Source organism: Marmota monax, unplaced genomic scaffold (genome assembly GCF_021218885.2).
Source record: "Marmota monax isolate L192 unplaced genomic scaffold, Marmota_monax_Labrador192_F-V1.1 WCK01_AAM20220418_F8-fsc00005, whole genome shotgun sequence".
NCBI classification, from domain to species: domain Eukaryota; kingdom Metazoa; phylum Chordata; class Mammalia; order Rodentia; family Sciuridae; genus Marmota; species Marmota monax.
The window spans coordinates 6,315,364-6,327,858 of NW_026692254.1; the positions used below are offsets into that span (position 1 = coordinate 6,315,364).

At 39.7% G+C, this 12,495-nt stretch overlaps 1 protein-coding gene across 9 annotated transcripts in view; it reads right to left on the reverse strand.

Annotated features, from left to right (window-relative positions):
- Positions 1-12,495, reverse strand: part of Ralgapa2 (Ral GTPase activating protein catalytic subunit alpha 2) — a 334,911-nt gene that overhangs the window by 272,734 nt on the left and 49,682 nt on the right. For 8 of the 9 annotated variants that reach the window (XR_009226010.1, XR_009226009.1, XR_009226008.1 and 5 more), the window contains exon 4: positions 930-987. The exons of the other annotated variant lie outside the window; for it this stretch is intronic. Coding sequence is in view for 5 of the 8 variants with exons in the window: in XM_046435038.1 (XP_046290994.1) it covers positions 930-987 (58 nt within the window). In the remaining 3 variants the exon portion in view is untranslated. The remainder of the gene's footprint in view (positions 1-929; positions 988-12,495) is intronic. 9 annotated transcript variants of the gene reach the window in all.

Here is a 12,495-nt window from a genome sequence, read left to right on the forward strand (position 1 = left end):
TCCCTCAATTCCTCTAAATAATTATACTGCTTTTCTTCTTTGCTCCCATTATACTTCTTTCATAGTGACAATTACACTGCAATTATTTTTCTCATTTAACCACTCACAGGATAATAGGCCCATAAGATACAAGAATGAGGAGACATTCTTTGTTTCTGTGTCAAAACTTCATACCAACTGTCTCTCTCAATAAACATCTGAATGAATGAATGAATGATCAACAGAGTTAGATTCCATTATGAGGTTCATGATCTCCTCCAATGTGACATCTGGTAAGGAAGAAAAATTGTAGGAAATGCTAGTCTCTTGAAAGGCAGAAGAACTGAAGCAGACAGTCTTTAAAACAGAAGGCAGAATTAACAATTAACCCCAGATGGGCTGTGCATATTAAATTAAGATGAGATGTTGTTAGATATTAAAAGCTACACAGAAAGGGCAGCCATGGTAACTTGCTTTATTTCAAGTTTCCTCTCACTATCACATCCTAAAGCATTCTAACAGACAATTTTGAGTCAATGGTATAGGTTACAGAACAAGAGAGTTTTGCAAGAAGATATAAAATTATTTTAGAATACTCTAGATCAGTGTTTCTCAATCTTCATATACACAGAATCCCATTAGGATCCTTGTTAAAAATATAAATGATCATGTTCAGTAGGTCTAGTTGGGGTCTGAGATTCTGCATACCTATCAAGCTCCCAGAGGAAGTCTGATGCCAATCCATGGGACACACTTTAAAGGGCATTTTTAGAATAAGAGACATTTTCCTTCAAAGTCCATGTCAGACTTGTCTTGGGTTTTAACTGTTAAACCCTTATCAATAATCCTTGCTATAAGCTGTCTTAATGGTATTCATTATATAAATCATCACTGAAAATTCCACTAAATGAAATACATATTACTGAAAAGCTTTTAAATTTCTTTCTTACCTATACTCTGGTAATGCCATCGAAAGAAAATTCGCTCAGGTAGAAACTGCAGTATTTTCTATAAAATAAAAAAATAAAGTATAAAGAAAATAAACCATGAAATTTTGTATTCTTGTGTTAAGCCTATATTACCTGCTATTTTTAAGTTTCAGAAAAGAAAAGGAAAAGTATTTAACATAAATATTGCACTTTATTACATATTTCTATGGGAGTTTCTTTTACTTGCCCTAGGCAAGTTTCTTTCTCTGAATGTTTTAAGAGACTATTATCCCAAGTTTAACTCCCCAACAAGGTCAAAGAAAAAAACTTAATCACTCTGTCTTTATTAAATGACAGTCATAGCTTAAATATTAAAAGAATATTTTCCCAAATGACAGAATTCCCAGGTTTCTTCTTTTTCACCTTCTCCTTCCCATTTTCATCATAATTATCATCAGTCAAAAACAGAGCTGGGAAGAAAGAGGAACAAAAAGAAGATTAAAAAAATTCAGTAGGAAAAAAAACCTGAAACTGGTGGCAAGAATTTCATGATATTAACAGCATAAAAATGAGTCTTAGCATCATAGTTACGCATGTCCTCATTGGTAGATAAAGAAAAAAAAATCTACGATATACACAATTATTTGGCCATTAAAAGTAGCTCCCCATTCCCCCAAAATCCCTAACTAATGAGAATAACTTTTTCCCTCATTCCACAACAAATTTTGTCAAATTACTCTAGGGTAATAAAAGTCCTTGTTCTTTAGCTGTAACTACTTTTCTAAAAAATATAGAAAATCCAAAACTGGTCAAAATACCTTCCTTGGTATTGATAATACATTTCTATTTTACTCTGAAATTAGTAAAGAAAACTAAAAAAGGTACACTGGTACACTGCTGGTGGGACTGCAAATTGGTGCAACCACTCTGAAAGCAGAATGGAGATTCCTCAGAAAACTTAGAATGGAACCACCTTTTGACCCAGTTATCCCACTCCTTGTCATATAACCAAAGGACTTAAAATCAATGTACTGACCACATCAATGTTTATAGCAGCTCAATTCACAATAGCTAAGCTATGGAACCAATCTAGGTGCCCTTCAACAGACGAGTGGATAAAGAAAATGTGGAACAATGGAATATTACTTGGCCATAAAGAAGAATGAAATTATGGCATTTGCCAGTATATGGATGAAACCGGAGACTATCATGCTAAATGAAATAAGCCAATCCCAAAAAAAACAAAGGCCAAATTTTCTGATATGTGGATGCTAACATACAACAAGCGGAAGAGTAGGAAGAACATTAAGTTCAATAGACAGACAAAGGGGAAGAACGGGAAGGGAAGAGTGATAGGAACAGGAAAGACAGTAGAATAACTGGACGTAACTTTCCTATGTTCTTATATGAATACACAATTAGTGTAACTCCACATCATATACAACCACAAAAATGGAAAATTATACTCCATGAATGTATATGTCAAAATACATTCTGTCATTATAACTAAAAAGAACAAATAAAAAAGAAAAAAGAAAGAAAATCTCCCTTCTAGGTTTAACTAGCCTTCTATTCTAACAGATCAAAAAATAATGTGATATAATATCCAGATCTCCTGGGTAAGTATGTTTTTAGGTAGGTAATGAACCGCTTTCTCCCTTTCAGCCAGCTTGAGTTTTTGTTTTGTTTCCTTGTTTGTCCAAGTGGGTCAGTTAAAATATGACACATCTATTTGTTTCATTTGTTCCCAATGAACACCGAAGGAATATATACAAACTTCTGAGAAAAGCCTCAACAGACAAATTTCTATCAAACATAAGTGAATATAAATAACAGGGACTTTTCTTTTATCCTGTACCACTTTTCCACTCATATCCCTACACAGGTGATATCTCCTTGCCATTCAAGTCTCACTTCAAGTGTCACCTCCTCATGAGGCTTTTCTGAGAACTCTATCTAGTGGAGCCTGGCCCTGTTCCCACACCTCCAGGGCTTTCTCCTTTATCTGTCCTGTCCTCTTCATAGTCCTCCTCCTTAGGTGAAAGGATCATACTGATTTACCCATTTTAAGACCACATGCCCTCCACCAAAAGTGTAATAAGCTCCAAGAGAACAACACTTTTGTTGTTCCCTGATGCACTGCCAGCACCTAGAGGATCTCTGACTGGTATACAGGCATACTCAGTGAATGCTCAGGAAATAAATTTTGAATTCTTTTTTCTTATGAAATATTAAAATTTGTAGGTAATCAAACCTATGTTCACATCAACATGGCATGTGTCCCATCTTTCTTTAAATATCATTGAGTTAAGGACATTTAACTCTAAAATTAGTAAAGAAAACTAAAAAATAAAGCTGTAAATTTAAAACAATTGCTCTTCCAAGATGATAGACATAAAATATAAATGTCCTTAGTTACATAACTTGTTATAAATTCTTCCCATCTATAAAGGTAAAAATGCAATACAAACCATATCAAAGATTATTTCTGATTATATAAAGCAGTAAACAGCTGATCACATACTGAAAAATCACTAAGAAGTTCTCTCCGTTCTCTTTTTTGAATGGGAAAGCCTTCATTTAGACTGTCTTTAGAACATTTTGGTTTTTATTTTTTACTATTTCAAAATTAATTTATTTTTAATTTAAATTTGCTATTAATCAACAACAATTGTATTTATTGGGTCACAAGGTGGTGTGCTTTTTCATTTATTTATTTGTTTGTTTTTGCAGTACTAGGGACTGAATTCAGGTTCTGGCACATGCTAGGCAAATGCTTTACCATTTAGCTACATATCCTCCCCTCAAAGTGATATGCTGATGTACAGACATTTTGTGGAATGATTGCAACAAGCTAATTAAATATCCATCACCTCACATACTTGTTATTTGTGTTGACAACACTTAATATATATTATATTAGTAATTTGAAATATAAAATGCATTACTATTAAGTATGATCACCATGCTCAAATCATATTCTTCCTGTTTAATTGAAACTTCAAACCCTTTGAACAACAAGTCTCCTTTCTCTACCTATCCCTTACCCCCGAGTCTCTAAAAAACTGCCATTCTATTCTCTGCTTTTTTCAGTTTGACTTTATTAGATTCTATAAATAGGAGAGATCCTTTGGTATTTGTCTGGAAGTACAAACATAAAACAAATGCAAATAAAAATGCCTAGTCTCACAATTGTTAGGCAAGAGAGAAAATACCATTCACAAAACAAAGCAAAAAGCCTTGACAGAAATTTCTAAGAGGTAATACAGAAGTGAGGGCAAAGTGCCTCATCTCAGAAGAGCTTCATGAACTGTTTCCTGGAAGAAAGCAGCGGAGACTTAGAGGATGAATCATCTTAGCCTACTGGAGAATAGGGATAGAGGAACAGAATTGGAAGTGACAAAAGGCAAAAAACCCTGAGTGTCTTAAAGTAACAATATCATCTCACTCCAGTCAGAATGGTAGCTATGGCATGTGTCCCATCTTTCTTTAAATATGAGAATGTGGGGGAAAAGGCACACTCATACACTGCTGGTGGGACTGCAAATTGGTGCAGCCAATGTGGAAAGTAGTATGGAGATTCTTTGGAAAACTGGAAATGGAACTACCATTTGACCCAGCTATCCCTCTCCTCAGACTATATCCAAAGGACTTAAAAACAGCATACTACAGGCACACAGCCACAATGATGTTTACTGCAGCACAATTCACAATAGCTAAACTGTGGAACCAACCTAGATGCCCTTCAGTAGTTGAATGGATAAAAAAAAATGTGGCATATATACACTGAATATTACTCAGCAATAAAAGAGAATAAAATCATGGTATTTGCAGGTAAATGGATGGAATTGAAGAAGATAATGCTAAGTGAAGTTAGCCAATCCCCCCAAAAAACAAATGCCAAATGTTTTCTCTGATATAAGGTGACTAACTCATAGTGGGGTAGGGAGAGGGAACAAGGGAGGAATAGACGAACTCTACATAGGGCAGAGGAGTGGAGGGGAAGGGAGGAGGCAGGGGGTTAGCAATGATGGTGGAATGTGATGGACATTATTATCCAAAGTACATGTATGAAGACACAAATTGGTGTGAACACACTTTATATACAGAGATATGAAAAATTGTGCTCTATATGTGTAATAAGAATTGTAATGCATTCCCCTTTCATGTATTTAAAAAATAAAATCAATAAAAAAAGTAACAAGAGCAGTAGGAGGGTCAGTGTGGCTGATGGATGAGTGAGGAGGTAAGGAGACGGCATTAGGAAGGCAGCTGAAGCTGCAGGTTAATATTCTCATGGGAGCAGTGCAGCGTCCATTAAAGGGTTCCAGCTGGAGGTAAATTTGAGATGGATGAGAAGAGAAGCAGAGATATCAATGAAGAAGCAATGGTAGTATTTCAGAGGAGAATGAAATGGTCTGTACCATGGTCAGCAAGATAAAGAGAGGCATATAATTAATAGTGATATTAGGAGGTAAAATTGTTAGCATGGCAGATAGAGTGGTTTGGGTAAATTGAAGATTAAGAATTACTCCCACGGTATGATAAAAGGCAATGCTTTAATTCAAGACATCAAGTCCAAAAGGAATCTAATACTTGAGGAGAATAAGCATGTCAAATTAAAGCATCCTAGAACTGGGCACCAATGGATCTTAATGTAGTCTCTCCTCTAGGCAACTGGAGGGTCTGGAGGACAGGAGCAGAATGTGATGTCAATGGGGCTAAGTTACTGGCTAAAAAATGTGTATAAATGAAAGTCACTGGGAGAGAGCTTAAAATGAGAAAACAAGAAGAATCCCTGGAGATATCAACACATTGAGGGAGTCCTGCTAAGAAGGTAAGGATGAAGGTATAGCAGGAGCTAAAGACAAATGTGCAAAAATCAAAGAAGACACCTTTGAGGCACCAGCTATTTATATGTTTATTTATTTTAAAAATCAGAAATACTTATGACTATACTCACAACTTTAAGAAAAAGTTAAAGAAAATGGATGCCAAATGATAAAATGACTTCAGTATTAAATCCAAGGAGCTCAAAATTCTTGCCTGGAGAAGTCATCATCTTTGTAAACCAGACAACAAGTGCCAGAGATGATATAATAAATTAATAAACAAATTATTAATAGCTTTTGCAAAGTAAGTTCTCTAGGAAATATGCTATGATGGAGTTAGTGACCAGAAATGGAAGGCCCTTGTACTCCTGCCTTTTCAGTTGCTGGCTAAGGACCTCAGTAAGAGGATTATGATCAAGGCTGGAAAGCTAAAGGGGCTAGTAGCTAAAGGACATCAACTAATCCAGTCAATGCATAGCAAATTCTTTCTTGAAAGAAAATCTGAGCAGCATATTTTTATGTTTTCCATAATAATCTTCAAATTATTAATTGTGATATTCTTATAGTACTAAAAGGCTGAAGCACTAAGTGGAACTGACTTCAAGCCAGTACCTCTACTGGCCTGTTTCTCATCAGCTGGCTGCTATCTCATGCAGATGGAAGCCTGGTGCCACCAAAGCCTTCCCATCTTTTTGTTGTGTCCTTCCCTGAAATTCCTCAGCCTGAGAAAATGACACAGCAGGGACTTGGTGTCCTACTTTCTCCTGTATTCTCCTTCAAAGAGACCTTGCACTCCACCTACACTACACCTCAGGATCATTTTCTGACTTCATCTTGCCACTAAACTAAAAAACTTTGTATAGAAGTTACCAAGAAAATTAAAGAATCAGGATAGATCTTATCTTGAATTAGATGAATATCTGACACACCCAGTGTTCTTCAAACTTTCAATTTAGTCAGAAAACCAATCTGGCACTGAATCATACTTTTCAGTTTTCCAAAACACATCATGATGTTTTTGACTTAAATTCTCCTTTGTTCACATACAACAAAGAAAAACACCTCTTTTATTTTATAGGATCATATTTTATTGTTATCAATAATAACTAATGAAAATTAATATAAACAAAATTTAATCAAATACTAATAGTTTGGATTTTAATGCTACATTGATTCATTATATTTAGGGATCTGATTATACAACAGAAGCCAAACTTTAAGAACATTAAAGTGGTGTCTAAATAATGAGCCATGTGAAGCTGAGAAGTAAACTTGGTTGTTGATGGGTGAAATAGTTTATAGATATCTATTAATTCTATTTGATTAATAGTATTGTTTAGGTCTGAGGAGTCTTTACTAAGTTTTTGTCTGGATGACCTATTTATTGATGAGACAGGTGTTTTGAAATCACCTAGTATTATTTTATGGGGTTCTATCTGAGTCTTCATATTGAGTGGGTTTATTTTATGTGTGTGTGTAAACTGCCATGTGGGGCATAAATACTTATAATCATTATATCCTGTTGTAGAATGAAGTGACTATCTTGTCTCTTCAGATTAATTTTGGCTTGAAATTTACTTTCTTTCTTTTAACTTAGAAGAAAACCTTTTTAAAATCAGGAAATGAAACAATACAGCAGGATGATATAGATACTGTGAGTCTGCCACAAAAGTAGTCTCTAACTTATTCTGAGGTCAGGCTTATCATCATCATTACAACTTCTGGATAAAATTTTTCAGATTTACAAAATGGATGCACTTTATAGACACTCAAAAATGAACTCAATAAGGTTTGGATATAAAACATCATGCCCATATCTGAGCTATTAAAAATACTCTCAAATGGACAGAATCTTATACAGTAACTCAGAGGCTGAAATAATACTCCTTCTGATGTTACCTTTTGTACCCAAATATTGCAAGGGCCATTTTTAATACAAGTCTATGAAGTCAATAAAAGTAAAGTCCAAAACAACTGTCTATGTCTAAGTAAGCCTGTTCCTCAGAAAGTCCCAGATGAAGGCTACCTTTACTGAGGCAAAAATAATCTGGTATTTCCTTTACTGTAGCTGATATTCTAAGCTACACTGCTGTGAATGCCACATAAGCTATTGATACCTTGTTTGTAGTTCCACTGGAGAATAAAAAAAATTCAAGAAAGCCACACAGTGTGAATAAATATTACTTTTCTGAAAAACACATGGCTCTATTTAATGCTCAGTGCTCAACTGCATCTATATGGTAATCCATTATAGCACACTTGAAATCGAAATTAGGTATTACTACTGATCAGCACATCAGGGAATCTGTCATTCTTTTAACTGATTATCCATAGCTCTTTTTTCTTCAGAACCTACTGCATGACCAGGAATAATGTGAAATGTAAGCTGGAGTTTATACAAGATGCCACAGTGTACTTTAAAACGGTTGGTCTTCATTTAATTTGTGTAGGAAACATTTTTCTTTCCAAATTATTACCAAATGATTGCAGCGTATCCCAGTGGATTCACACACTTGATTTCAATTTAACTTAGAAAGGCAGGACAGTGAAGAATGAGGAAAATATTAAACGCTAATTTATGCAATATACTAAAACAATGACCAACTAAACCTGTTTTGTCTGAAAGTAGAGAAGTTGGGGAACAGCCTTTGACCAAATGAGCTGCATGACACATGGGGGCCAAATAAAGAAAATGTTGCCCTGGGAGAAAACAGAAAATTTGTTTTAGAAGAACAGAGTCTTACTTACTTGCCTTTTTGGGTAATAAGTATTCTAAAAACTTAGGATTAGAACTGGCAGTAAAGTTCAAAGAAAGAACAGCATGAATGTGGATGCTACTAGTACAGTCTAGTTTCAAAAGGACCCATGTGCACAGAAGCATAACAGAATACACACTTCCATGGAGAACTTCAGAAAGGGCAATCCATTCTTCTGCATCTTGGTTTCTGGCTTCTCACTACTTAGTAAAAATGACTCAATTCATTGATGTAGATAGAATATTTTCATTGAACTCCTGAGTCTCAAAACTTATTTGGAACTTTTATGTTCAAATGAAATGGAACTAAAATGAAAGATTAAATAATCTTAAAAATAAAATGGGAGAGAAGGAAGATGGCGGCGAGGGGAGTGCATTGCCCCCGTGTGCTGCTTCACTGTGTGGGAGTATGACAAGTCAGGACGGCTAAAGGATATCTTGTTAGGAATTTCCAGCAATAGTGGGGTGCTCCAGAACCTGGAGGAAGGATTTCCATCGCACGAGGATAGGCTACAGGGACTCAAACGCGAGAGGTTTGTCGCACGGAGGGTAACACTGCTTATTCAGCAAATCGCCCCGCAGCTAGAGTCTGCAGCGCGCGCTGGGAAACGAGGAGATAGCGACGCAGGGATACAGCGCTGCAGTTTCTGCCAGCCGTGCAAGCACCGTACTCAGGGCTGAATTCTGGGTTCGAGACGGGGGAAGGAAGCGGTCCATCTCGGTTCTCCACACTGGTCAGACCACAGAGGAGGCCAGCAGCCACCATGTTGGAAAGCTGACGTCACCATCCCTGTTTTCGACTGACCGCAGCTCATTCAGCCATAGAACAGGTAATTTCAGGCTGCCATTCGCCTGCGGCTTGCAGACAGATTGCTAGGGTTCAGTGCATGGGTGCTTCTTAGAACCTGATCTTATCGGAGCGAAAACCGAGCGCGGGGCGGCCGAGTTCCGACTCCCGGAACCGCCCTGGCCCAGGGCTGCGGAGCCTGCTGAGGCTGCTTCTTGGACCCTGCTCCAATCAGAGCATACACCAAGCACTAAGCGGCCGAATTCCGGCTCCCGGAACTGAGCCCGCGGGGACTGCTTCTTGGAGCCTACTCTTATAGGAGCTTACACTGAGCACGGAGCGGCCGAGTTCTGGCTCCCGGAACTTCCCTGGCGCGGGGCTAGGAGCCCGCGGAAACTGCTTCTCGGTCCGGGTCCTGCTGAGGGCCGGTCAGGACTCACCCGTTGCTTTGGTTGCCCAGCAAGGGGAACGAAATGCTGCCATTCGCATAGGATACCAACATGGCAGAGATCTGATGTCATCAGAAAGCGGCGGAGGAGAGAACTTCATCAATACCAGCGGCGACATAAACAGTTGGTCTCCTGGTAGGGGGGTGAGGCACAGACACCCGAGTCTCCTCAATTTGTCATAGAGCCAGAGGGGAGGAGCCGGGCCGCCGCCAGTGCCCGGAGCAGGCCCAGCGGCTCGCCAGCGTGGTGACCGCGTGACCCCAATTGGAGAGGGGGCGGAGCGGAGCCGCCACCCGCACCCGCAAGGTGGGCAAACCCGCGACCCAGTGGTACATGGGCGTGGTAGGAGGGGCAGGGCAGAGCCGCCATTCGTGCTTGCAAGGTAAACAGACCTGTGACAGCCTGGCGGGTCAGGCCCAGTGGCCTGCCAGTGTGGTACACACGTCACCCCAACTGGAGTAGGGGCAGAGCAGATCCTTCTCCCACGCCCGGATCAGGCCCTGCCAGTGTGGTGGCCACGTGACCCCAATTGGAGTGGGGGCGGAGCGGAACCGCCACCTGTGCCCGCAGGGTGAGCAGACCTGTGACCAACCTGCAGATGAGGCCCAGGGGTCCGCAGGCGTGGTAGGAGGGGCAGGGCAGATCCACCGCCCGCGCCTCCAAGGTAGGCAGACATGCAACAGACCAGCGGATCAGGCCCAGGAGCCTGCCGGCGTGGTACACACACCACCCTAATTGGAGTAGGGGCAGAGCAGAGTCGCCGCCCGTGCCAGGAACAGGCCCAGCGTCCTGCAGGCGGGGTAGTCACAACACACCAATTGGAGTAGGGGCAGAGCAGAGCCTCCACCCGTGCCCGAAAGGTGGGTAGATCTGCGACCGACCAGCGGGACAGGCCCAGTGGCCTGCCGGTACAACAGACACGTCACCCCATTTGGAGTAGGGGCAGAGTAGAGCCGCCGCCCGCGCCTGCAGGGTAGGCAAACCTGCAACCGACCGGCGGATCAGGCCCGGTGGCCTGCGGGCGTGGTACACTCATCGCCCCAATTGGAGTAGGGGCAGAACAGAGCCGCCGCCAGCGCCCAGAACAGGCCCAGTGACCTGCCGGCGTGGTAGCCACGACACCCCAATTGGAATAAGGAGAGAGCAGAGCCGCCGCCCGCACCTGCAGGAAAGATACGCAAGCAGTATGAAAAGACAAGGAAAGAAAGGACCACAAGCAATGCAGGTCAACGCAACTTTAGAAGAGGTAACAGCTGCAGCAGATGGAATGTCAGATAAAGAATTCAGGATATACATGCTTCAGATGATCTGGAGTATCAAGGAAGACATTAAACAGCAAAATCAGACAATGAAAGATCACTTCGACAATGAATTACGCAAACAAATCCAGGAAGCAAAGGATCAACTATACAGGGAGATAGAGGTTATAAAAAACAAACAAACAGAAATCCTAGAAATGCAGGAAACAATAAAACAACTTAAAAACTCAATGGAGAATACTACCAGCACAGTAGAACACTTAGAAGATAGAACATCAGACAATGAAGACAAAGTATTTCAACTGGAAAAGAACATAGACAGCTCAGCAAGACTGTTAAGAAACCATGAGCAGAACATCCAAGAAATATGGGATAACATTAAGAGACCAAACTTAAGAGTCATTGGGATACAGGAAGGTACAGAGCTCCAAACCAAAGGAATGAGCAGTCTATTCAATGAAATAATACAAGAAAACTTCCCAGACTTGAAGAAGGAGACAGAATCCCAAATCCTAGAAGCCTACAGGACGCCGAATGTGCAAAATCATAAGAGATCCACACCTAGACACATTATAATGAAGATGCCCAACATACAGAATAAGGAGAGAATTTTAAAAGCTACAAGAGAAAGGAAGCAGATTACATTTAGGGGTAAGCCAATCAGGATAACAGCTGATCTTTCAACACAGACTCTGAAAGCTAGAAGATCCTGGAATAACATATTTCAAACACTGAAAGAAAATGGGTTCCAACCAAGAATTGTGTATCCAGCGAAATTAAGCTTCAGGATGGAAGATGAAATTAAAACCTTCCACGATAAACAAAAGTTTAAAGAATTCGCAGCTAGAAAACCATCTCTTCAAAACATCCTCGCCAAAGCATTACAGGAAGAGGAAATGGAAAATAACAATGAAAACCAACAGTGGGAGGTAGGACAGTAAAGGGGGGGAAAATAATCAAAGAGGAAAACAAACCATGTTTAGTAACAGAAATAAACAAATATGGCTGGAAGAACAACCCATATCTCAATAATAACCCTAAATGTTAATGGCTTAAATTCACCAATTAAGAGACACAAGCTAGTAGAATGGATCACAAAACAATACCCAACAATATGCTGCCTACAGGAGACGCATTTGATAGGAAAAGACATACATAGGCTGAAGGTGAAAGATTGGGAAAAATCATATCACTCATATGGACTTCGGAAACAAGCAGGAGTGTCCATACTCATATCAAATAAAATAGATTTCAAGCCAAAGTTAATCAAAAGGGATAAAGAGGGACACTACATACTGCTTAAGGGAACCATACACCAACAAGACATAACAATCATAAATATTTATGCCCCAAACAATGGTGCAGCAATGTTCGTCAAACAAACTCTTCTCAAGTTCAAGAGTCTAATAGACCACCACACCATAATCATGGGAGACTTCAACACACCTCTCTCGCCACTGGACAGATCTTCCAAACAAAAGTTGAATAAGGAAACTATAGAACTC